General features: G+C 46.2%; 2 protein-coding genes across 4 annotated transcripts; one reads left to right on the top strand and one right to left on the bottom strand.

The window, feature by feature from the left end:
• Positions 1 to 341: 341 nt before the first annotated feature.
• On the top strand, positions 342 to 11,078 carry AP2A1 (adaptor related protein complex 2 subunit alpha 1). 3 transcript variants are annotated; one of them, XM_053452332.1, is made up of 24 exons: positions 342 to 657; positions 1,737 to 1,805; positions 2,834 to 2,976; positions 3,508 to 3,701; positions 3,936 to 4,065; positions 4,285 to 4,386; positions 4,494 to 4,602; positions 4,680 to 4,830; positions 5,383 to 5,551; positions 6,150 to 6,287; positions 6,445 to 6,627; positions 6,898 to 6,995; positions 7,174 to 7,405; positions 7,575 to 7,739; positions 7,908 to 8,062; positions 8,374 to 8,436; positions 8,957 to 9,022; positions 9,234 to 9,316; positions 9,463 to 9,551; positions 9,800 to 9,924; positions 10,019 to 10,135; positions 10,286 to 10,355; positions 10,508 to 10,642; positions 10,783 to 11,078. In XM_053452332.1, the coding sequence occupies exons 1-24, from the start codon at positions 591 to 593 to the stop codon at positions 10,858 to 10,860; spliced, it is 2,931 nt and encodes a 976-aa protein (XP_053308307.1). In that variant the 5' UTR covers positions 342 to 590; the 3' UTR covers positions 10,861 to 11,078. The 3 variants fall into 3 exon arrangements, with proteins under 3 accessions (XP_053308307.1, XP_053308308.1, XP_053308309.1); XM_053452333.1 differs by lacking the exon at positions 8,374 to 8,436; XM_053452334.1 differs by lacking the exons at positions 8,374 to 8,436; positions 8,957 to 9,022.
• A 4,415-nt stretch (positions 11,079 to 15,493) lies between these two features.
• On the bottom strand, positions 15,494 to 24,992 carry LOC128470303 (transcription factor Spi-B-like). Its single transcript, XM_053452168.1, has 6 exons — positions 24,877 to 24,992; positions 21,239 to 21,266; positions 20,774 to 20,861; positions 18,261 to 18,475; positions 16,959 to 17,118; positions 15,494 to 16,087 (listed from the first exon to the last, which is right to left on the bottom strand). Exons 1-6 carry the CDS (start codon positions 24,897 to 24,899, stop codon positions 15,771 to 15,773), a joined length of 831 nt encoding a protein of 276 aa, XP_053308143.1. The 5' UTR covers positions 24,900 to 24,992; the 3' UTR covers positions 15,494 to 15,770.
• Between the last annotated feature and the right edge of the window lie 487 nt (positions 24,993 to 25,479).

Below are 25,479 nucleotides of genomic sequence, written 5' to 3' on the forward strand. Positions count from 1 at the left end.
ACCTCTGTTACGGGGTAACTCCTGGGGTCTGCCCAGTGGGTTCCCTTTAAACGGTTGGCAAAAACCGTTAACTCAAACATGGCATCTGTGGGCTGGACTGTCCCCACCCCATGTCACATATTGGCCAATGGCAGCCTCATAGTCCATTCCATACGCCCAATAAGAAAGCAGTCCTAGGTGGAGGCGTCGCAGGCGCAGATTAATACACTGAGTTGGAAAAGTGACGCCATTTCCCAGTCACACACCCTGTGGAACCGCCCTCCCTTCGCGCGACTGACAGACATAAAGCTTAGCCAATGAGCAAAGGGACACGACAAGTCCTGTCCAATGGCCAGAGAGCGAGGGTGGCAGCGGCGCTCGCGGCGGATTTCCTGCTGCTCTCCGGGTCCCTTCCCTGCTGCAGGCTTGAGTCCTCGTACCGTATTTTCACCCATTCTATCGCTGGCCGCGGGGTGTCGCGCTTCCGCTGTTCCCCACCGGTATTTTTTGGACCCTGTCACGTTTGCCCTCCCTATCCTCTTTTTGCCCCCCTAGCCAGAAGTAGTGCCCCCGCCCAGGCTGCTGCACGGTGAGCGCACTCAGCAGGGAAGATGCCGGCGGTGTCCAAAGGTGACGGGATGCGGGGACTGGCCGTGTTCATCTCCGACATCAGGAACTGTGAGTGACGGCTGGGCACGGGGCACCTCATGGGGGCAACTCGGAGTATATGGGGGCAGTAACTATGAGGGTGGGGGCTGTACACAGACCTTGGGGGCGAGTGTGACTACCTGCTGCCAGCGAGTGGGCAAATGGGTGTCACTGGGCATGTAGGGAGGGCTGGGCACCGCTCACTGATTTTAGCTGTCAATGAGGTGCGAATGGGGGGCAGTTTTCCTGCCGTCGTCACCTGTGCTGATGATGTCTATCGATGACAGGCAAAAAGAGGAGCGATCGCTGGCCGCCGTAGCGCGCTTTGAATGGTGGTTATCCTAAGTCAGCCCTGTATGAATGAAAGCGTGTAAATGGGAGTGAATATTGTTGGCTGGAGGAACTGCGTGTGGCCGGGGGAACTGGCGTCGGGCAGCCGGGGAACAGGAGTTGGGCACGCTGGGTGGCCAAGGCGATTGCCAGGGGAACTGGCATTGGGTGGCCGGGGGAACTGGCATCAGGCAAGTTGGAGCGACCAAAGCGACTGGCATTGGGCGGCCTGGGGGAACTGGCATTGGGTGGCCGGGGGAACTGGCATTGGGCGGCGGGCATGTTTAAATCTGCATAGTTGGTGATGGAGTAAATGGTGGTGACTTCGCTGGCTGTGTGAAAGTTGCCAATAAGCGCAGAGAAGGTGGACAGTCTCGTGGTGGTGCTGGCGCTCTGGGGCTGTCTCTGCATAGAGAGCGGGGAGACTGTCACTCACACTCTATTCATTATGCTTCCTGTACCCAGGTGGTAGAGGGTAATACAGCGAGGGGAGTAAACACGCATGGGATAGACATACGGCTCCTGAATCTAAGACGAGACCAACGACTGATTAAGGTTTGAGTCTTTACAGCAGAAACAACGGGCGACTGGACGGGGGCCGAATGGGGCCGACCTGCTGTCACGTTTATGCCGTGCGTGTGGGGAGAAGATCCAACTCCACGTGCCTTTTAAAACGTGTTTGTGACACGTATGAACAGGAATCACGGACCAGCAACATCCGCAACAATAAAGTTCCCGGCCCCCGGCTCGCATCTAACGTGTTTTCTCTTCCTTCGCAGGTAAAAGTAAAGAAGCTGAAATTAAGAGAATCAACAAGGAGTTGGCCAACATACGGTCCAAGTTTAAGGGTGCGTACGGCCCTCGCTGATCCAAGCGTTATTAACCCATCGTGTGATACAACAGAGCGTCGTCTTCACGCAGCGCGGCTCGCTATGTCAGCTTGGGATCAATAAAAAGGGGGGAAAAGCTTCTGTTAAACAGAATGAAGGATCCGGTTCCTTAACCCCCGGGGGACGAGGCTTACCTGGTTTTTATACACGTTACTGTCCAAAAGTTTGGGGTCACTGAGCTGGTTTAATGGAAAACAAGTAAATTTCTGTCTGTAACATAATCACAAAAAGGGTTTCTAACCATCAATTAGCCTTTTAGACTTAAACAGAACGGGCCATTGCAACACAGGAGTGATGGGAGTGAACAGGAGTGATGGGAGTGATAAAGGGCCATTGGAACACAGGAGTGATGGGAGGGATAAAGGGCCATTGGAACACAGGAGTGATGGGAGGGATAAAGGGCAATTGGAACACAGGAGTGATGGGAGTGATAAAGGGCCATTGGGACACAGGAGTGATGGGAGTGATAAAGGGCCATTGGAACACAGGAGTGATGGGAGGGATAAAGGGCCATTGGGACACAGGAGTGATGGGAGTGATAAAGGGCCTCTGTACGCCTATGAAGAGATTCCATTAAAAATCAGCCGTTTCCAGCTACAATAGTAATTTACAACATTAACCCCTTCTGCGCTGGATTTCCGATCCATTTTTAATGGGCAAAATCTGCTTCCCCCCCCCAAAACAAGGACCCTGCATGACCCCAAACTTTTGACCGTTGGTGTTGGTTTTTGTTTATTATAAAGCATTCCCGATAACGTGGGAGGTTATATTTTCTGGTATTTGATCGCTCAGACTCGGGGGGTCTGTTTACCGTCTAATATCTTATGAGATCTCTCCAGACCGACTGCAGTTGATTGCAGAAATCACGGGACTCGTTTTTGCGTCTTGTAAATAATCTATTTTCGGAAATGCGCGTTCCGGTGACTTTCGGGTTTGCGGGCGGCTGATTTCTAACGCTCTGTTCTCTGTGTCGCTATGTTTCATAGGAGACAAAGCCCTGGACGGATACAGTAAAAAGAAGTATGTCTGCAAGCTCCTCTTCATCTTCCTCCTGGGCCACGACATCGACTTCGGACACATGGAAGCCGTGAACTTACTGAGTTCCAACAAGTACACGGAGAAGCAGATCGTACGTTCTGGATAATGACGCAAAATAAACCCGATACGCCCCAGAATTCTCACCTTAATGCACAAAAAAGGCTGTTTCTAAAGGCAAAAGGGGTTTAACAAAGTACAGGAGGGGAGATCTTAGAACAAGAGGCTGTGATCTAAGACTAGGCGGCAAGAGGCTTATATATGGAATAAAAGGAAGTTCTACTTTACAGAGAGGGTGGTAGATAGATGCAACAGCCTCCCAGCAGAAGTGGTAGAGGGTAATACAGCGAGGGGATTAAACATGCATGGGATAGACATACGGCTCCTGAATCTAAGACGAGACCAACGACTGATTAAGGTCTGAGTCTTTACAGCAGGAAGAACAGGTAGACTAGACGGGGGCCGAACAGGGGGCCGATCTGCCAGCAGATTCTATGTTTCTACGAAACAAAATATAATTTATTGCCGCGTGAAATAATGCTTCTTTATGGTGGATTTAAAGACAGAGTTAAGTCGACGAACGTTTTGGCCAACAAATGACACAGAATGTCCCTCTTGCCGACAGGGCTACCTCTTCATATCCGTGCTGGTGAACTCCAACAGCGAACTCATTCGCCTCATCAACAACGCTATCAAAAACGACCTGGCGAGCCGGAACCCGACCTTCATGTGTCTGGCGCTGCACTGTATCGCCAACGTGGGCAGCCGAGAAATGGCCGAGGCCTTCGCGTCCGAGATCCCGAGGATACTAGTCGCCGGGTGAGAACGCCCCGTCATCTGGAATATTACCCCTCTTGTAACCCCGTAGCGTGTCTATAATATAGGATTTATTTTACTGTTCACTCATACTCCGCTGAGTACAGACTCCCTCTGGATTATTTTACGCGTCTGTCCAATTGATTAACATATTTTTGTACACCCAGAACCCCCCCGGTGTTTCTCGAATGTGCTTTTTATTTATAAGCTGCCGTGTTTGTGACGCTCGCTTAACAGAGACACCATGGACAGCGTGAAGCAGAGCGCCGCTCTCTGCCTGCTCCGACTCTACAAGACGTCCCCTGATCTGGTGCCGATGGGGGAATGGACGTCCCGCGTGGTTCATCTGCTTAACGATCAGCACATGGTACGGTCATCTGTTCTAACGTTATAAGTAGATGCAGGTCTCCTGCCAAGCCGTTGACCCTCTGGTTCTAGACTATGACCCCCCCGGTTCTCGCGTTACTCCTCCTAAGTGTTCTGCATCTCCCGTGTGTTTATGTTTCTATCGCACCCGATCTCGCTAGTCCTTTCTCCGTGCTCAATGTGTTCAGGACCCTTAATCTCACTCCTGTCCGTGTCTCAGGGAGTGGTGACGGCCGCTGTCAGTCTCATCACCTGCCTCTGCAGGAAGAACCCCGATGACTTCAAGACCTGCGTGTCGCTGGCGGTCTCCAGGCTGAGCCGGGTAAATGATCTTTTTTTCTGCTCTTTAAAGACCATCGCGATGCTGAAAATTGAGAGATATGTTAAGTTTTTCCACACCACGGCCTAACCCGTAGACCTCCTCTTCAGATTGTCTCATCAGCTTCCACAGACCTGCAGGATTACACGTATTATTTCGTCCCCGCTCCTTGGCTCTCTGTGAAGCTTCTTCGTCTGCTCCAGTGCTACCCCCCTCCAGGTAAAATCTCATCCGTCCGAACCTTGAGGTTTATTGTACGGCGTGCCTCCAGGTCTAACGTACGTTTCCTCCTCCAGAGGACGCTGCTGTGAAGGGCCGGCTAGTCGAATGTCTGGAGACCATCTTAAACAAAGCCCAGGAGCCCCCGAAATCAAAGAAGGTCCAACATTCCAACGCTAAGAATGCTATTCTTTTTGAAGCGATCAGCCTGATTATCCACTATGACAGGTAAAATATATTCAGAAGGCCATCAAAATACTTGGCCTTGCCTCCTTTGTGGCATCGCTGTGCTGGCAGGAATGCAAATACTTATTTGTATGATGTCACATGGCTCAAGGAAATGACATCAAGGAGAAGAATAATCTCATACACGTTTACAGCCTTAATCCCAGCATATGATCTGTTAGTGTTCATATTAGAATTACAGAAATGTATTTACCCCGGGATACTGGAGTGAAAGAACGTGCAGACTAGTGGTGCTGTCCTCAGACCCCTTTACATTAAACTGACCCTTCAGGCCCAAGTTTTTAATTCAATGCATGTTAGAGTTCATCATTTTTACGTTTCCCTTTTGTACTGGGGATGGCAGATGTATTCTTCCCGCGTGTGCATTAGATGTCGGACCCGGCGTATATCAAAAGCTGGCTGACTAGGCGGCCCCTGTGAACAGTAATCACACACAAAGTGGCTCACGCGAGGCAGATGTGACTTCTGTATTTAGATTCCATTGTTGTCCCTGTCCTGGACATGGCTGACCCGATCCCCTGTCCTCCCTCCCAGCGAACCGAACCTGCTGGTCAGAGCCTGCAACCAGCTCGGCCAGTTCCTGCAGCACCGCGAGACCAACCTGCGCTACCTGGCCCTGGAGAGCATGTGCACGCTGGCCAGCTCCGAATTCTCCCACGAGGCCGTGAAGACGCACATTGAGACCGTCATCAATGCCCTAAAGGTGAGCCAAACAAAGCTGTCGATAATGTGATTAAAGTACAAACATATCCGTCATGTCTGCCATGTCCTGTCTATATATATATATATATTCTATATAATGTTGTATCTAACAATTTCTTATCCCCTTATCCTATTTTAGTGTATCTGATCCCTATATCCTATGGCAGGGGTGTCCAACCTGCGGCCCTCCAGCTGCTGCAGGACTACATCTCCCATACTCCTCAGCCAGCTCCTTAGCTGAAGGAGCATTATGGGAGATGTAGTCTTGCAGCAGCTGGAGGGCCGCAGGTTGGACACCCCTGTCCTATGGTATTATGTGACTCCTAAAGTGTTACTGCTGGTGACTACCGTTTAGTGTATTTTTTTAAATTAAATAAACATTATTATTAATAATATTATCGATCTCTTCCACGTGGCTCCGAGATTCCAGCTCTGCCTTTGACCTTAGTGGTGCTAAATACTTTGTTTTATTCAGGATTATTCTGTGTTTTGTGCTCCTGTATAACATATCGAACACGTTTTTAAGCTACATGCGTGTTCTCCGGTCTTCTGGGGCTATCCGTGTTTGTCTCATCCCGTCTCCGCGTTTTCTCCCGCAGACGGAGCGAGACGTCAGCGTGAGGCAGCGGGCCGCGGATCTCCTTTACGCCATGTGCGACCGGACCAACGCCAAGCAGATCGTCTCGGAAATGCTCAGCTACCTGGAAACGGCCGACTATTCCATACGAGAGGAGATGGTAAGTTCGCGTGGAACGCTAACTCCCGAATATTCTCTAATACCCCGATACGGGGGCCGCAGAACGCAGCTTGAACCAAAAACATGGCGGCCTTCTCCAACCGGAGCGTCGCTGCAGGGGATAAAAACATCTTGGCTTCTTGTTTCTTTTTCCCCAGGTTCTGAAAGTCGCCATCTTGGCCGAGAAATACGCCGTGGACTACAGCTGGTACGTAGACACCATTCTGAATCTGATCCGCATTGCCGGGGACTACGTAAGCGAAGAAGTCTGGTACCGGGTGATCCAGATCGTCATCAACCGGGACGATGTACAAGGTTACGCCGCGAAAACGGTCTTTGAGGTAAAAAATAACACCATTTATCGTGATATTGGGACATTTTAGTTGTTTGGGCTTATTCTGTATCCAGAACCCCTGCTGAGAGCCACTCGTTCATCAAACAGAACAGATATTCAGCCGTGGCTTGACGCGCTGTTTGCTGGCGTAATTTATATGCTAAATAATTTCTCCGCCACGCAGGGATAAAGCTAACAACTCTCTCTAAAAGCACGACGTCTGTTAATAACACCTTCTTGTAATTAGCCGCTGACTCAGTCCTGTGCCTCTCTCCAGGCTTTGCAGGCCCCTGCGTGCCACGAAAACATGGTGAAGGTGGGGGGCTACATTTTGGGCGAGTTCGGCAACCTTATCGCAGGAGACCCCAGGTCAAGGTAGGATTCGATAAAAGTCTGCGTCAGCAAATCTAAAAGAAAAAAAAATATATATATCTAGCGTGTTGGCGCTAGTGTCGCTAACCTCGTGAGGATTCCTCTTGCTCGGATAACGTGGCGCGAGGCGTTCTCATTCCGGTAGGTCCCCGGTCTAATAACGGCCCTCTTCTACTTGCAGCCCCTTGGTACAGTTCAACCTGCTTCATTCCAAGTTCCATTTGTGCAGCGTGTCCACCAGGGCGCTCCTCCTCTCGACCTACATCAAGTTCATTAACCTCTTTCCCGAGACCAAGACGACCATCCAAGACGTTCTCCGCTCCGACAGCCAGATCAGGAACGCGGACGTCGAGCTGCAGCAGAGGGCGGTGGAATACCTGAAGCTCAGCTCCATCGCCAGCACGGATGTCCTGGTGAGCGCTTCATGAGCTCATTTGATCCACCGAGGAGCGAGCGAGGATTTCCCATGGAATGAGCCCCACGGAAGCCCCCGAAGAGACGGGTTGTGGGCCGTTTTTTGTCGTAACTCTTTGTTAAGGTGGTGTGTGATTTACAGCCTCTCGTGGGTTTGTCGTTGGGCAGGCTACGGTCCTGGAGGAGATGCCTCCGTTCCCTGAGCGCGAGTCCTCCATCCTGGCCAAGTTGAAGAAGAAGAAGGGACCGGGGGCGGTCAGCGAGCTCGACGACACAAAGAAAGATCAGAACGCTGAAGTCAACGGAGGGGTTGAGCCTACAGCCAGCTCCGCGGTAAGGATACGGCAGCTTTACCTCAGCTTTACCTCGCTGTAACGGCTCTGTGCCGGTCTACGTAGAACATGCAGAGGTTACGGTTAGGAGTGATGAAGGTGTAGGGTGTGCTCATTAGACATACCGGTTAAGGAATATGGACCGTAACCGCTCTTCATATGTTCACAGTCCACACCTTCGCCGTCGGCGGACCTCCTCGGCCTGCGAAGCGCCCCCGTGACCGCGTCCGCCGCGCCCGGTTCCACTAACCTGCTGGTTGATGTATTTGACACCCCGCCTGCTTCCGTGTCTGTAGCCCCCGGTGCCGAGGATCACTTCCTAAGGTAACGTGACAAAGCGCTTTAACCGGGAAGCAAGGTGGAAACGTGTGTGTAAATACTACGAAATACGCGGCTTTTGTGATCGCCGGCCGTATTATTAAGTCGGTGTTATGTTTGTGTTCAGCTCTCTGCGGTGCTTTTGTGTGCGCGTTGCTGTCTTTTTTGTGATTTTTGTGCCAACTGTCTAATTGCATGTAGGTTCTTTGTCTCTCTCGGTCTTTTGTCTTCTGTCTCTTCTACGCTGTCTCGCTGCTCGTGGACTGTCTTGTCTTTGTCTGTCTTGGTGTGCCTACCTGTGATTGGATGGCGCGCAGCGACTTGGACCCGCCCCCTGAGAGTCCTGCTTCTCTATTGGCCGATGCAGCCCAGCCTTCAGAGTAAGGGGCTGACTCCGTCACACTTTTATAGAAGAGGTAGCACGTTGCCTTCTCGTACCCGGTACAATTAGCGAGCGACGCCGGGCCGTTGTTACCTCCCCAACCGGCAGCGAAGCGGTTAATCTATGCATTTGGCTTTTAATATAAATACAGCGCTTTCCTATATCTGCCAGGAAAGATAACTGCACGGAAAGCAACTTATTGGGAAGAGAAAGAGAATAAAATTAATTTTTCTATTAGATTAGATTCCATTTATTTAGAGTACCGGCAGATTCCGTAGCGCTGTTACCTTCGCCCTGCTCTTGTGAGCTTGCAATCTATTAAATATCCCGTTAGGGGCTGTAGGCGTTGCCGCTTCGGATCAGCGTTGCTTGTTGATGTCTGTGTCTGGTGGGCTTCGGATGTCGGCACTAACACCGTTTACCAGCCTAACAGACCCGTTTTTGTGTTTTCTCTCTCTCGCTCCCGTGTTCTGCTCCATTTCCATATCTTTTTTCTCCTGGTCCGCTTCCGCTCTTAGTTCTGGTTCCGCTGTCTCTGAGGATCCTGCTTTGCCGATCGCCGAGGCCGACGAACTCCTAAACAAGTAAGAGAGGCTGCTGTGACCCCGCGCCCTCCTCCTGTCCGTGCCGTGTAAACCCTCTCTGGTTGCTTGCGTGTAGCGCCCGTGTTGTCCGTCAGTTACTGTCCCTCACGACATGTATGATCTCTTGCGTAACATACTTGTCTGAATGTTCTGGAAGTCCACGGATAGATGGGGTTCATGTGAAGACGTTTAATCGTTCCTCTGGATCTAGGTTCGTCTGCAAGAACAACGGAGTCCTGTTTGAGAATCAGCTTTTACAAATCGGCGTCAAGTCAGAATTCCGCCAGAACTTGGGTACGTCGTGAAGCGGGGGCCGTCGTGGCATTTTCTATATTATTAGATATATGTTACTTGGCACCCCTCGGTGTCGGGGGGGGGGTGTCTGAGCTTCCAAGCGTCCGGACTTGTTTTAACGTTGCTAAAAATGACATCTTTTACAGGACGGATGTACTTGTTTTATGGAAACAAAACGTCGGTGCAGTTCCAGAGCTTTACCCCGACTGTCTCCTGTCCGGAGGATCTGCAGAATCATATCCTTTGGGAGCGAGCGATTATGGGGGGCGAGCGCTCATCGGGGGCGAGCTCAGAACCCCTCCTTTGCTTTCAGGGTTTTGCCTTTTATCAATCAAGTCGGGGGGGGGGTGATTACCCCCTTGATCCTGTCCTCTGCGGAGGTCTTAATGCCCAGGGGTGATAATTCTGCCCAGACCAATGTGCCCTTCAGGGGGGTAGCTTCAGACCCATTTGCACGCTTCTGGTCCTTAACCTGCATGCGCACAGCTCAACATCCAGACAAAGCCCGTCACTCCGGTCATAGAAGGAGGTGCTCAGGTCCAGCAAATGCTGAACATTGAATGCTTGGCCGACTTTGACGACTCCCCTCTCATCAACATTAAGTTCAGGTACAGGCAGCTCCGCGATCCGTTCAGAGCGTGATTGGTAAGAGTAAGGAGTGTAAAGCCGTGCGTTTGACTCATTTTCTTGGTCGTCGTTTAGGTACGGAGGGACGTTACAAAATATCACCCTGAAGCTGCCCATCACCATGAACAAGTTCTTCCAGGCCACCGAGATGCCGTCGCAGGACTTCTTCCAGCGCTGGAAGCAGCTCAGTCTGTAGGTTCATTATCTGTAGACGTTTGCCCTCCTGAAAATAAAAAGGGGTTCTTGTGGGTTATTCCCCAACTTATTTGACATGGCAGTTGAGTTGGGAGTGAAATATTTGAATAATTTTGGTAAATTATACTTATGTTTGACTTTTGACAGCCCCCAGCAAGAGGCACAGAAGATCTTCAAAGCCAACCACCCCATGGACTCTGAAGTGACGAAAGCTAAGGTGAGACATGCCTGTGGAATCGTTGCACGCGGTTCCGTGAATCGGCCTGGAGGTTCTAGACCACCGCATGGCTGCCTCTGGTTTAAAGGGAAAGGGAGGACAGTGCGTGGAGCGGGTGTGCGGCTTCACGGTAACCTGTTTGTCTGTTTCAGCTGCTGGGCTTCGGCTCGGCCCTGCTAGACAAGGTGGATCCCAACCCAGATAATTATGTCGGAGCCGGGATCATCCAGACCAAGTCTGTCCAAGTGGGCTGCCTGTTGCGCCTAGAACCAAACATCCAAGCTCAGGTAACTTTACTTAGAAATGCTTCCTCCGTTAACCAAACCTGCCCCTCGCTGCGCGTCCGACCTGCCCCTTACCCAGCGCTTCTCGCACAGACCTCGTTAGATTCCGGGTCGTCTGTAATAATTCTCTTTCTCTGCTTTAGATGTACCGGCTCACCCTGAGAACCAGCAAGGAAGCCGTTTCCAAACACTTGTGCGAGTTGTTATCGATGCAGTTTTAAGCCAACGAGGACGCGTCCGCCGACGGCAGGGAAGCAGCAAAAACACTAAACGGAGGGTTCAGCGTGCGTCGGGCAAACATGCGCCTGCGTGTGTGATGGGGTCCTGCAGATCGTCTTATTGTGTGTGAGTGTGAGTGTGAGTCTGTGTACGTGTTCACTAAAGACCGTGAGACTTTTTGGAAGAGACGGCAAACTATTAATATTCTTATCTTTTAAAAGATGTGTGGTGGTTCTTCTAGGTTTCGTCGTGCTTGCCGTGACTTCTATAAATGACCCGGGAGCGCCTTCTAAAATCCGGGGTGATGGGGGGGTCGCTCCCCAAATTCTGCCCCCCGGGCTGGCCTGTGGATAAGGGAGCACCTTTCTGCGCACGCTAACCCGAACGCGTATCCGTTATCCGTTTCTTACCAACAAAAGCTCTACCGAGGGGGGGGGGTCTTTTAAAGCCGGATACTCTCTGCTGTCGGATTCTAAGCAAACGAGTAGCACGCCGGCAGTCATTCTTCTCGCCCTCTTATCTCCATCTCATCGTGTTCTTCATCGATGGTTCTCGGAGCAGCCGTCGATCACCCCGTTAATCGTTGCATGCCATTTCAGCTTCAAACACGGGCAGGCGGGGGGGGGTCTCTGATGGTTTGAGGCCAAAGCACACGTTTTTAATCATCGGCAATGTTTGCGTATTGATTGATTGTTTCTGGAAGAACATAGTATAAGTCCAGCCTGCGGACGGCAAAGGGTCTATACCGGAGCCGTTTTAACTCGTCTCGGACTCGTATTTTTTTAGGGTGGGAAGAAAAAAAAAAATGACGGGCGTCCCTGGCATGCGGGACACCTTTCGGTCTTTTTATTTTTGCCGGTTTTCTAGTATTTTGGCGTAACTAGTGGTTTTTGGTTCTGGTTGGTCCCAGAGACGTTTGAAGTGGTGATTATTGCTGTATTGGAGGTTCTAGCCGCCTAACGTCTCTCCATCTCCTCCCGGGGAGGTCTTCTCGTGTCAGGGTGACAATGTATCTGTTGTATTTTTATTTTTTTTTGTTCTTTTTGCTTTGTTTTAAGCATTCCATCACTCAATCGTTTTATCCGGTGCTTTATTTGTTTCTTGCACCGGCTTTGTTCATTCCATTTTGTGTATCATCTCCTCCGCTCTCACTGCTTCTCCTCGGGTCATTAGACGGACCGTCTTCTCCTGCATCCATACAAACGATTGTGCCGGTGGGGATTTTCTTTTACCGTACGAGATCCCCGGCCGTTGTGAAGCTTCAGTTCTCGTGAAGTCTTTGGATTGTGGGGATTGTCGTCTATCGCTGCTCTAAAATAGTGTCTGTCACATTCCGGGTCACCTCCAGTCCCAAATCAGAACCCCCTCCCCCATCGCATATCACGTTTTCTTTTTAATGCGTCGTGGATATAAAGATGTCCGTGAAAATCTAATAATTAACCCAAGCGCCGGATGGTTTCCAACCATGGTTTCAAAATATACTTTTTTTATTTTGGATGTGACCGTTCCTCCATGAATTGAGCCCGGTTTCCGGGCTGAAGCAGAGGCTCGTATTACCTCCTTTTTTAGTTTTCTTAACCTGTTTTTTTTTTTTTTTTTTCTATACGGCCTATAGTTGGCCTATTTTTTTTTTCTTACGAAGGGTAGGTGGCGTCACCTGCCTCTGTACATAGGTATATATAAATATATAAGATATTATATAAATGTTAATACATAATCGAGAGGTACATCGATACGTCGCCGTTCCATCCCTTCCAACCGTTTCCCGGAGCGCCGTTGCTCAAAAGGACCTCTCCTACCTAAGCAGCCCCCGCCGCGCATTCGCTCCTATTTACATCTCATTTAACCCTTTGTGGATTCTCCTGCGCTTCTCACTCCCCTCCTCCGGGGGGCAGTAGATCCCTCATTTTGTTTTTCTCCCGCATTGTTTTTTTTTTTTTTTACTTTTTATTCTAAATGACTCTTGTATCCGTAAAAGGAAGTGAAATCTTAACATCTTACAAATGAAGAGCGAACTAAACAGCTTTGTTTTGGTTTTTTTTCTTCTACCTTTTGGCACCCAAAGGGTTAAAGCTACAGAGACAGCCCCTTGATCACAAAGCTTGTTGTTTGTGTGTTTTTTTGGGGGTAATTCTCCACGTTATTAAACATAGGCTTGTGAAGGGGGGTGATTTTAAATTTTTTTTTTTATTTTTATATATATTTTAAAAACTTTTTTATTATTTTTTTTTGTTTGTTCCGGAGCGCAGTCCTCGCCGGTGCCGGTCCTTTATCTCGTGTAGTGTTCCGCTAGAGTCCGTGCGTGAGAGTTTTGCGTGTATAACTGCACATGAATGTACCGCCGCCGCTTCGTAAGTCCTGTATCATATTAGACGCCCATATTTTCTATCCGTGTATTTTATAAACTGTATCATTCCCACCCAAAGCCCTGGAATAAAAGATTGAGCCGTGCGTTCCTTGTTATTGTACGCGCCGCTAACGAGAGTACGACAGCCGGGCGCTTCGAAGAGCGGACATGGCCCGTTCCTGCGCTAAGGTATAGATCAAATGCCATGTATGTGAATAGACTTTCATATGGGTGACCCAAGTGGGTTTGCAGCTTAACAACTTCTATCCCTTGGCTAGCCAGATGATAAAATAATTGCTTCAATCAGCCAATCAGTGATGAGAATCGTTGGACGGCAGAAAAGCGGAGCTGCAGCTTCTCCTAAGGGAAGTAATTTTTTTTTTCCTCCCCACTTTTAATGAATGCTTATTAAGTGTATTCAATGTATTGTCCCTTTTAACAAGCAAAAGACCCTCGGCACCCCACTTAACCGCGCTTCATGTTTCAGCGATAATATTTGCTCTATATAATGTTAACCTTGTGTATAAGCGGTTTCTATGGTTACCGTTTTAGAACTCACCGTTAATATAGATATCTATAGCTATGAGTAAATTTCCATAGGCAGCCATTATTCACTTGCTTTATTTTTGCAAAACAAGGGGAAAAAACATAAATTTACAGCTTTTTATATATATTAACAAACATCTCGCAAACAAACATATTTACAACGAACGGGAGCTCCGCTCGGGCGTCAGCGAGGGAGTCAAACCTTTGGTGCCGGAGGCGGCTCGTTGGGCCGATTAGTCGTATTTAACCGTTTCAGTGTCCATAAAAGATGAAGCAGCGGGATGCCACGCAATGCCTGCGCTATTACCCCTGTGCCGTGGCAGTGATGCAGGTAGGGGGCTATTATATTGCCTAATACACCTTATTTATTTACTGGCTGTATGGTACAGAACGTTGTTCCCTGTGTACGCTAGTGGAGTTCATGCTAAAGCGCTGTGGCCGTCATACTTCTGTTAGTGGGGTAACTTCCAGGAAATCTCACCGATTGAACTATACATTATTTGGGGCCAACTAGCCCTTGTTGCAGGGGTTGGCCCCTTTTAACGCGTATTTCAAGCAAAATCCCAGTCTATTGAATACGCCTCGGGATAAGGAGGTCCCTAGGGTACAGGGAGCACGTTGCCCCCGCTTACTTTGTACACAGCTATCTAAAGGTCCCCCCTTTCTTTGCTCCATGTAGACCTTACATAGATGTCCCAGCATTAAGGCCAAGTCTAGTCATCCCCGCCCAGGATTATTGACGGGGGTCTTCAATCCATCCGGACATTGTTACCCCCCCCATGTTTTGACCCCTTCTCTTGCATTATAACCTTTCTGTGCTCCATGACGCTTATGTCTAAATCCTATTAATCAAGGTAAAATTGGCACATAAGTGATTTCATTTTTTTTCTATTTTATAAACAGTATTTTTTTATAGATATATCGAAAGAATAGGATCATTTACAACGGATGATGTCATAGAAATAATCAAATAAATACAGATAGCGTCGATTGACTTATTTTATATGCATTTTGAGTATTTTGAAAGCTGGAGGAATGCGCTATACGGAATGATTATAAACGATCATTATTTTTCTCTAGAGCAGAAAAAAAAACCAAAGTTTCTTCTTATAAAGAAGGGCCGAGGCTTTGAGCCGCCTCCTATCTCGTAGCCGACATGAGAAAAAGCTCCACTCGTAATCACCGATTTATGCCCCAATCTATCCAATATGGAAGAAAACCAAAACCAAAAAGCAAAATGGTAAAAAGAGTAGAGAGAGATTTAATCTAACAGGCGATACGGTATCTGGAACTTTACGTCACGGTCCATCCTTCCAGAAAAACATCAAAAAAATCAGATTTATCGGACCTTCCTGAGTCCCACCAGCTGGAGAAGACTTTAACCTGGGCATTGGAGAGGATCTCCTTACTCTGAAGTCAACACAGATGGATTTTCTTTTAGACTATGGGTTGAAGTCGCTTAAGGGCTATGATGTTTCTCCCTTCTTCAACCAGGAAGACCTCCTTAAAGGGACCGTAAAGGACACCGGGTTCTGAAAGCTCCCGGTACGTTTCTTCTCCAGGAAGGGGGGAGTTATTGGCCCTCAATTCAATATAATTTTAAGAGATTAAAGCTTTCCCATGGCTACAACTCAACGCGTATTGAACGGCCATGGTCAAGAAATATGACAGCCTAAAATCTTGAGGGAAGCGCGAGGACTTAGTGGAGTTACGGACATTCCCGCAAAAAAAAGTGACCTTAATCCGCTTCCCTTCTCACAGGCTCCTCTCTTATTTCACTTATGAAGGACTAAATGCCACAGGAGTGTGTTGTCCATGTGTAATGGCTACTTGTCTTTGGTCACAATGTCGAAGGTGATTGTCTTCTCTGTGGCATGATTCTTAAGGCATGGCTCTTACCGGTCAAAGAGTCGCCAACATACAACCCCCTCCCTTTCCACAATAGGAATAAGAATAAAAGAAACACCTCGAGAGATTGGAGCATCAACCGCCCATCGTCCATGGCACCCGCAGAATGCTCTAACAGACTGGGTGCAGCGTTGGCTCCATTTTTCCTCCCAACAACACGCTGTCGAACTGGTACGTCAACTTCTTCTTGACTTTTCGGATCTCGCCGGTCTTGCCGTAGTTGCGCAGGGCGCGAGCCATCTTCTGGTAGGTCATCTTCTTGCGGTTCCCTTTCTGTTGACCCCATCGGTGGGCAAGCAACTCTTTATACTTTGATGAGAACTGGAAGGTTCCTCTCTCCCGATCGAGCCACCAGATGCAATCTCTCATGTCCCCGTTCTGCAGAAGCTCCAGGAGGAACTTGTATAGCCGAACCTTTTTCCGCACGCCTTTTAAGAGGAAGAAACATAAATAATGAGAACGCTGGTAAGAAAAGTTCTTATTCCATCCATTCCACCAACGAGAGGAAATCATCTCCTTATTGGTTCTATCAGCGTCCGTTCCTCCACTGCTTTACATCTTAAGACCACCCCACAGATTTTATCTCCTTGGACCACGTTGATGTTTCTATGTTCTACCAAACCATAACAGGCTTCCCTTGTGGACTCCACCTGATAAACTTACTATGCATTTTTTTTTTTATATTTTCTTTAAATAATATATAAAGGAAAAAAAAATCCATTGAGTTTCTCAACATCTCATGGGTAATCTCCCCCGTAACGCAGGGTTGCCAGGCTACAATGTATCATTACAGAGGGTTGTTTGGTGGAACGTCCATGAGATGTATCAGCAGATCCATAAATTGTTTTTCTTTTCTTTATTGCCCATACGAGCAATAAAACATTTTCGATTATAACTTGGACACGCTCAGGCTGGCCTTGTAGAGCTGAACGTCTTTATGGCTCCAATATATAACGCTGATTTATGACCGGTTTTATAATGCGTATTAATCCCTATGATTTATGTCATCATCGTATAAGGATCGCTTTTGCCACTGATGGTTAACGGCTCTGCGGACATTATTTCACGTTAGCCAATCAGTTAAGAATAAAGGCCGTCACCCAAAGTCTTAGTTCCTCTTCTGCCCGGATGTATTAATCCTATAGTATTAATCGTTAAATGAGAGATATTCCTTTCACCCCTTTGCTCTGGTTCTGTAAGTAACTGAAACTTAGGGGTTTTTTTAACTAGAAAAAAAATAAATTAAAGCATTATGTATATCTACCCCAGAGCCGCATCCCTTACTCTTTGAAATAATACCTGGGTCGTAGCCACGGGACTCTCCTTGGGAAAAGTTGTCGTCCGATTCGCTGTCTGACACCTCCAGATCCGGGCTGTGTTCGTTATGGTATTCCTCTTCCTCAGATATAGACGGGCTTGGGACGTTACAGGGCATCGGGTACGTGGGATATTGGGTAAACTGTAAGAAGAAGAGCAGGATGAGTTCTAAAACCAGCTGGCCTGCGAACGTTAAGATAACAAACATCCTGGACCATGGCTTGGATATCCAAGCGTCCACCTGAAGACAAGTTCAAACACTTTGGGCCATAGCCTAGGTATTCAAGAGTCCACCAGACATTGTGGTTCTTTTGTTGTCGAGTATCTGGAACGTTCATGACTTATCTTTTACGTTTTTCTAGTCCTTCTATTACTAGTTATAGGGGAACCCCTGGCGAGTGTCCCCGAAGACCTCTCGCACCTTGGGAAGAGCTGAAGATGACCCATTCATTCCACCATATTTAATGGGACTGCCATCATTGCTACTCAATCTATAGCCTCCTTCCATGGTGCCATCATAAAGGTGACCACCTCAGGTACTTAAGATGTTCCTCAGTGTGGAAACCTTAGAGATGGACCCTACAATCCAGCCTCGGTGGACAGATTTGATACAGCAAAGGACTTGAACTTAAACTAGAAACTAACATGAAAACGAGAAGAAATATATTGCCTCCAATGGTCAAAACTACCAACAAAAAAATGGGACCATCAACGAGAACCCAACAGGAACAATAGCTTTGAAGACAATGCTTGCCTAAGGTGATAGCAACAAAATAAACCCCACGTTGCCTTCATCCCCTGGTTATTTGATGGAACGTCGTTCTAAGCGTTAACCGTCTTTCAAATAGATGGGTCTTGTGCCAAGTTATATAGTTTTCCAAGAATTTTGCTCATGGATATTATGCAAATGTGCCGTAATCAGCCTACCCCGTGGAGCGCGGATACCGCCATCGAAATGACAGCGGCCGAAGGTTATCGTTCAAAAACTAAGAGGGATTGTTAAATGACAAATAATGCAGAAATAATTAGGAAACGGCACAAAAACCAAAAATATGAAATGATGCTGATACAGTTAAGGCGCACGAACGACCAACAATGTATTTATAGAGCCTTTAAAATAATACTCCTGGTTCCATCGCTACTCTGTATTCTAGATTATTAGATAAATTAAAGGATTATTAATAAACTTGCACTTTCTGTAAGGTTGCGCGGTTTGTCCACTCGTGACAAATGACAATTCACATAGAGGACAGCATTGTAGATGCCGCATGGTGGCCTCCTCACCTCCGTCCCGTACATCTCCTCTGGAAGCGGGCACGGTGCGGAGTAGGGGGCTGTGTTGTCCATCGGCTGGATGGTGGTGGCAGTGGCGTCCGGGCAGTAGTTGGAATAGTTTCCCGGCAGGTAGGACACCTGGACGTTCTGAAGAGGCGTTAGCTGCCCGTTTCCATAAACGTCGTAACACGGATCCTGGGGCTCCATCCAATTCCAGTAAAGATCTAAACAGAAAAGAAGCCCAACATTCTGTGAGACAGCTCTGGATTAAGGGAGAAGTGTCTGGAGCCAAAGCGTTAATTAGGAAAATATATCAAAAGGCCATCTTTTAGAAAAATAGGTAATTTAGGCTATTTTATCGCTAAACACACTTTATACATATACACACTATCACTTACTCTATCCTTTTATTTATAATCACAAGAGAGGGGCAGACATAAGAAGGAACGTCTCGGTCTCAGGGGGGTCTTTTTGCCTTCTTCTGGATAAACTAATACGGTTTGCGGAACGGCTGAGCTTGATGAGCTCTATGTCTTTTTTTCAACCTCATTAACTATAGTGGGGTGTAAAGACTGCTCACTTCTACACAGGGACACATGGGAGCTATGCCCTTTTGATCGTAACCTAGAACAAAATGTTAAGCTCGCCCTGCGCATTAACCTTCCCCTGAACCGACACTAAGGCTGGATGACAGAGGAACGAGGATGCGCATGAGCCGACACCACCATGGAGTTACTCGGAGAACAAGAGAGGAGCTGATAACCGGCAGACAATAACCATTTCAGTTACGGATTTCCTAAGCAAAAATGCGACGAGATAACGAGACCCGGGGAGGGCCGAGGAAAGGGTTAAATACGGGGCAGGACACAGAAAGCATTGTGCTGAGCAGGTAGTAGAGACCCGGACCTGCTTTCCATGCGGCCACCTTGCAAATTTCCTGTGAATCATTTGCATGAAATCTAACTGTCCCAACAAGGCCTTTGTGTTCGGGGGCTGCTACTCACAAATCGGAGGCAAAAACAGCTGATTTCTTTTTTTTAATAATAATTATAAATAACATTTTATATCTGAACTTTTTAAATAATAATAAATAAATAAAATTCTGAGCTCTGAGTGTTTTTTTAATTAAATAATAATTTCTGAGCTGTGTTTTTTTTAAATAATAATACAATTACATGTTATTTCTGAGCTCAGTGTTTTGGTTTTTTAAAATAATAAAACAAATAATAAATTGCATTTTGTTTCTGTGCTCTGAGCGTTTAATTATAATTATATATGCATATTATCATACATGTATATTATATTATCATACATGTATATTATATATTCATATTATATATTATATATATATATATATATATACACATATTATCATATATGTATATTATATTATTATACATGTATATTATTATATATGTATATTATATTATATATGTATATTATATCATATATATATATATATCATATATTATATTATTATACATGTATATTATATATTATATTATTATACATGTATATTATATATTATATTATACATATTATATATGTATATTATATTATTATACATATTATATATGTATATTATATTATATATGTATATTATTATATTATTATGTGTATTATATTATATATGTATATTTTTATGTTTATTATTATATGGTCATAAAACCAATTTCAACCGATACTCTAGGAATTTTAACAGTTTTTTCCAGAATTGTTGGTTTTGTTTTTTTACTTAAAACAATAATAAAATTACAAGAAATAAAATTTAAAAGAAAATAGTTGGTAACCTACACCTTAAAGCGAGATTAAGAAAATGTAGCAAAGTTCAGGAGTGAATTAGGAAAGCAAAACAATTCTTTATATCTGTTACCCCATCCCCCACATACACGAGCGATGAGTAACAGTTACATCGTTCTCAGTCACATGCCCGCCGGAGATTCCCACCCCTTCAATTGTGTTCAGTTTCTCATTTTTTGTGTGAAAATCTCCACCGCTGGGCGGCCCCCACAGGGAGCAGTTTTTTAAATTTCCCCCCGAGTAAAGCTGCTGTTCCACCTACTCGTCTAACCTGGGACTGCTGAAGCCCACCTCCTTCCCGGAGATAATTATTAGTTCATGATAAATTTGCTCATACATTTTTCAGGGAATACTTAAATGTCATGTGACACAAAAGCAGGCGCTGATTGGTTGTAGTCATGGAAACTGAAAAAGTGTCTTAAAAACTTTATTTTTATGCTATTAAACTTAATGTTTAAATTCCCTTATTGTATTAGCCTCTACCATTTCCGCTGGGAGGCCATTCCACTTATCTATCACCCTCTCAATAAAGTTTCAGAAAGCACCTTAAAGAGGCGATAGAAAGATTTTAATCCTTCGGTGTACCTCTACTAAACGGCGTACCTCTACAAATACCTCTGCGCAGCAGAAAATAAGAGTTTTTGTTTATAATTTTTTTTTAAAAAATTGTCGTTTTACATTCAGATCGTTCATCGCATCAGATAATGAAGAATAAAAGTTACCTGCGTGAGTTTCGGTCTCATTTGTCGGAGCGAAGCTGTTGGGATGTTTGGCGAAGGAGTCCAAATCCTGGAGCATCGTGTCGGGATACTGCGAGGGTTAAAATGTTTAAAATAAATACAAATAAATACAAATAATTTCAATATTATTTAAAAACAAATATTTCCCCCAAAAAAACCTTTCTAATAATAATAAATAATAATAAAAATCTATATTTTATTTAAATCAGAAGTCATTTATCATACAAATAATTTCAATATTATTTAAAAACAAATATTTCCCCCCAAAAAACCTTGCTACTAATAATAAATAATAATAAAAATCTATATTTTATTTAAATCAGAAGTCATTTATCATACAAATAATTTCATTATTTAAAAACAAATATTTCCCCTAAAAACCTTGCTAATAATAATAATAATAATAACAACAATTTATATATTATTTAAAAAAAAAAGTGTACTCACCGGTAAATTAAATGGTGAATTATCAAACCTGGGGAGGAAAAAAAATATGGATATTAGCGCAGGAACCGTTATTGCATAATACATAGGGTTATTTGCAATGGATTTAGGGATCCTAACCCCAAAAGATAATCAATGCCTCAGAGGTCTCTTCTTCGACCCGTATCCCACCCCCAGCTCCCTACTATTTCAAAGGGGCTCTGCGGGTCGGCACAGAAGTAACCAGACTACTATCAAAAAACGATTCCCATCATCCAGCAGGAATTGTGGCGAGCCAGGGGTCGTCATCCCCAACAAGATTCCACGAGGAAGGCGCCCAGGAGTTAGGTTGCCCTTTACAGCATTCATAGTTTATTCCTCCCCGGGGCGTCCGAAGCTCCAGTTCCACTTTTAGGTTCCTTTTTCTGAGAATTCATAATATTTACAGCTGCAGCCAATCACAGGTCTGCGTTGTGACTTTGGATAGTTCAGTAATAAGGAGACGGGTCACAGGATATAACGCCCCCCCCTCCCCACCGCAGCCAGGGTCACGGGATATAACACCCCCCACCCACGCCAGGTCTGCAGATACCCGGCTCCCGGGGGACCCTCTGTTTGCGTGACACGGAAAATTAAACAGAAAAAGAACCGCAAAGACATTCAACCGACACAGAGCAAAACCACCGGGTGCATGCGCGACGGGGGCCCCCACACTACTAACACCCCATCCAACCACCGGGGCCCCCCACACTACTAACACCCCATCCAATCACCGGAGCCCCCCACACTACTAACACCCCATCCAATCACCGGAGCCCCCCACACTACTAACACCCCATCCAACCACCGGGGACCCCCACACTACTAACACCCCATCCAACCACCGGGGACACACACTACCAACACCCCATCCAACCACCGGGGGCCCCCACACTACTAACACCTCATCCAACCACCGGGGACCCCCACACTACCAACACCCCATCCAACCACTGGGGCCCCCCACACTACTAACACCTCATCCAACCACCGGGGAACCCCACACTACTAACACCCCATCCAACCACCGGGGCCCCCACACTACTAACACCCCATCCAATCACCGGGGCCCCCCACACTACTAACACCCCATCCAACCACTGGGTGCATGCGTAATGGGGGCCCCTACACTACTAACACCCCATCCAACCACCGGGGACCCCCACACTACTAACACCCCATCCAACCACCGGGGAACCCCACACTACTAACACCCCATCCAACCACCGGGGCCCCCACACTACTAACACCCCATCCAATCACCGGGGCCCCCCACACTACTAACACCCCATCCAACCACTGGATGCATGCGTAATGGGGGCCCCTACACTACTAACACCCCATCCAACCACCGGGGACCCCCACACTACTAACACCCCATCCAACCACCGGGGAACCCCACACTACTAACACCCCATCCAACCACCGGGGCCCCCACACTACTAACACCCCATCCAATCACCGGGGCCCCCACACTACTAACACCCCATCCAATCACCGGGGCCCCCCACACTACTAACACCCCATCCAATCACCGGGGCCCCCCACACTACTAACACCCCATCCAATCACCGGGGCCCCCCACACTACTAACACCCCATCCATCCACCACGTGCATGCCCAACTGGGGCCCCCACACTACTAACACCCCATCCAAAAGTGGTAAATTTAGAGAGTTTGCCAAAGAAACCAACAGAAGGCTGACTATTCTAATAAAAAAAATACAGCATTTTAGACCAGACCTGAATCATACATTTTTCAACTTAGACTTGTTACCGTGGGAACCAACAGAACCGTCCAATAAGGTGGAACGTTCAACTGGTTCACCGGTTACAGAACGGAAGGAACCAAGACACGTCAGGGTCTAAAACATTCTGGGGCAAAACATTTGGGGCAAATTACATGAGACGGGGCAGAAGCGATCCTTCCAGTCACCCTTTTGTCCCGCTGAGTGATGAGAGTTTGCAATCTGCCAACATTTAAAGCGTTATCACCAGTTTTCAGTTACAGACAAAAGCCGAGCCTTTCCGGGATCAGATAAACCGAAATAAATAAAAAGAGAAAATCCCTTCTTTGTACCCCAAAATTTTGACTTTGCCCCTCTGAGGGGTAATTAATGCATTTCTCCCGTATCACCCAATCGTCAAAATCTTACGGCCGGAACCACATTTATTTCTCTTATTATTTTAAATAAATCTCATAAAAGGCAATTCTGTTCTGGATGTAAAAAAAAAAAATAATAATTTTACCGTTCTGGTAAAAAAGAAAAAAACGTGTCATACGAACAGACGTGAGAAAGGGGGCTCTGTCTGCTAAATGAGTGTTGCTTAAATTTATTGTTAGTCGAATAAATAAATATAACCCACATAGTTACATACATTTATATATATATACACATCATTCAAAAGTTTGGGGTCACTCAGCTGTTTCCATGGAAAACAAGGACATTTTTGGCTGTAAAATAATCACAAAAGGGTTTTCTAACCATCAATTAGCCTTTTAAACTTAAACTTGGATCAGCGAACTCAACGTGCCATTGGAACACAGGAGTGATGAGAGTGATGGCCATTGGAACACAGGAGTGATGGGAGTGATAAAGGGCCATTGGAACACAGGAGTGATGGGAGTGATAAAGGCCCATTGGAACACAGGAGTGATGGGAGTGATAAAGGGCCATTGGAACACAGGAGTGATGGGAGTGATAAAGGGCCGCTGGAACACAGGAGTGATGGGAGTGAACAGGAGTGATGAACGTCTATGAAGATATTCCATTAAAAATCGTTTCCGGCTACAATAGTCATTTACAGCATTAACCCCGTCTGCGCTGGATTTCTGATCCATTTTAGGTTATTTTAATGGACAAAATCTGCTTTTCTTTCCAAAACAAGGAAATTTCTAAGTGACCCCAAACTATTGAGCAGTAGTGTATTAAATATATGTGTGTGAGAGTGTGTATGCATGATTGTATGTATGAGTGTGTGTGTGTGTATGATTGTATGTATGAGTGTGTGTGTATGTATGATTGTATGTATGAGTGTGTTTGTGTGAGTGTGTATGTATGATTGTATGTGCGAGTGAGTGAGTGAGTGAGTGTGAGTGAATGCATAAATAAATATATAAAGATATATATCAAATCCACAATATGCTTTTTGTGTTGGGATCAATATTTTGGGAATGATTAATGGGCGTCCGAATACTTCTATCATCTCCTGAACCCCAGACCATGCAAAGTCTGATCCGCTTCCCACCGACAGATATTTGAAAATCCGTTCCGGTTAAGTCTTTAAACTACAAAGAATTTTACAGAGAAACCCAGAGCATAACGGCAGATCGGCCCCATCCGGCCCCGGCCTGGTCGCCCTGAACCTTAATCAGTCGCTGGTTCAGGAGACGTATTCCTATCCCATTAAATTCCTTCACTGTATTAACTTCTACCACTTCTGCTGGGAAGCTGTGCCACTTATCTACCACCCTCTGAGTAACGTAAAACTTCCTTGCATTCCATCTAAGCCTCTGACCGTCTGCCTTTTGAAATTGAGGCTAAAAGAAGACATAACGGATGTTTCTAAAAAGTAAAATAAAAGTAAAAAAGTTAAATAAAAATGTATAGAAATAAGACTTACTGTAGCGAGTCCAAGGTGAGCATTTTTTGACCCGTTTGAGACAGCCCCCCAAAAAACAAAAGTGATCGACGCAGCGCTCCGGGGACCGGCTGGATGGGACTCCTCTTAACGACACCAAGTTCTGATACTTGTGATCAATGCTACCAGCTGTCCCGGGGTTTTAAGGTTTTTTAAGGGGCGGAGACTATGAGCTCATTTCAAAATTTCCCTATCCTGCTGCTTGAAGAGAGTTGTGGGGGGGGGGAGAGCGGAGAGATTTCACAACCTTGATGTGAATGCGGGGCACGAACCTGTGCTGCAACCTATACCTGGAGCTTATTCGCAGGGAGCCCCGGGGAGGAAAAACCCATCCTATTCGATATACTCAATTCACGCTCCAGCCAGGAACATGAGAGTGTTAATTTGTGGCCCTATGGGGGCCAGGTATAGGGGGTCAGGTATATGGGGGCTCTATAAGGTCAGGTATATGGGGGCTCTATAAGGTCAGGTATATGGGGGCTCTATAATGTCAGGTATATGGGGGCTCTATAATGTCAGGTATATGGGGGCTCTATAGGGTCAGTTTTTTCCTATTAATATAGTTTTATTACATTCTATTTATTA

Source organism: Spea bombifrons, chromosome 12 (assembly GCF_027358695.1).
Source record: "Spea bombifrons isolate aSpeBom1 chromosome 12, aSpeBom1.2.pri, whole genome shotgun sequence".
NCBI lineage: Eukaryota > Metazoa > Chordata > Amphibia > Anura > Pelobatidae > Spea > Spea bombifrons.

Bases quoted from the DNA above. Each gene is read 5' to 3' on its own strand.
- AP2A1 (XM_053452332.1), top strand. From the start codon at position 591: ATGCCGGCGGTGTCCAAAGGTGACGGGATGCGGGGACTGGCCGTGTTC. The intron at 4,831-5,382 runs GTAAAATATATT...CCTCCCTCCCAG, and splicing joins CTGATTATCCACTATGACAG to CGAACCGAACCTGCTGGTCA. The intron at 7,406-7,574 runs GTGAGCGCTTCA...GTCGTTGGGCAG, and splicing joins TCGCCAGCACGGATGTCCTG to GCTACGGTCCTGGAGGAGAT.
- LOC128470303 (XM_053452168.1), bottom strand. From the start codon at position 24,899: ATGCTCACCTTGGACTCGCTACA. The intron at 21,267-24,876 runs GTAAGTCTTATT...TTTCCTCCCCAG, and splicing joins CTCACCTTGGACTCGCTACA to GTTTGATAATTCACCATTTA. The intron at 20,862-21,238 runs GTGAGTACACTT...TAACCCTCGCAG, and splicing joins ATTCACCATTTAATTTACCG to TATCCCGACACGATGCTCCA.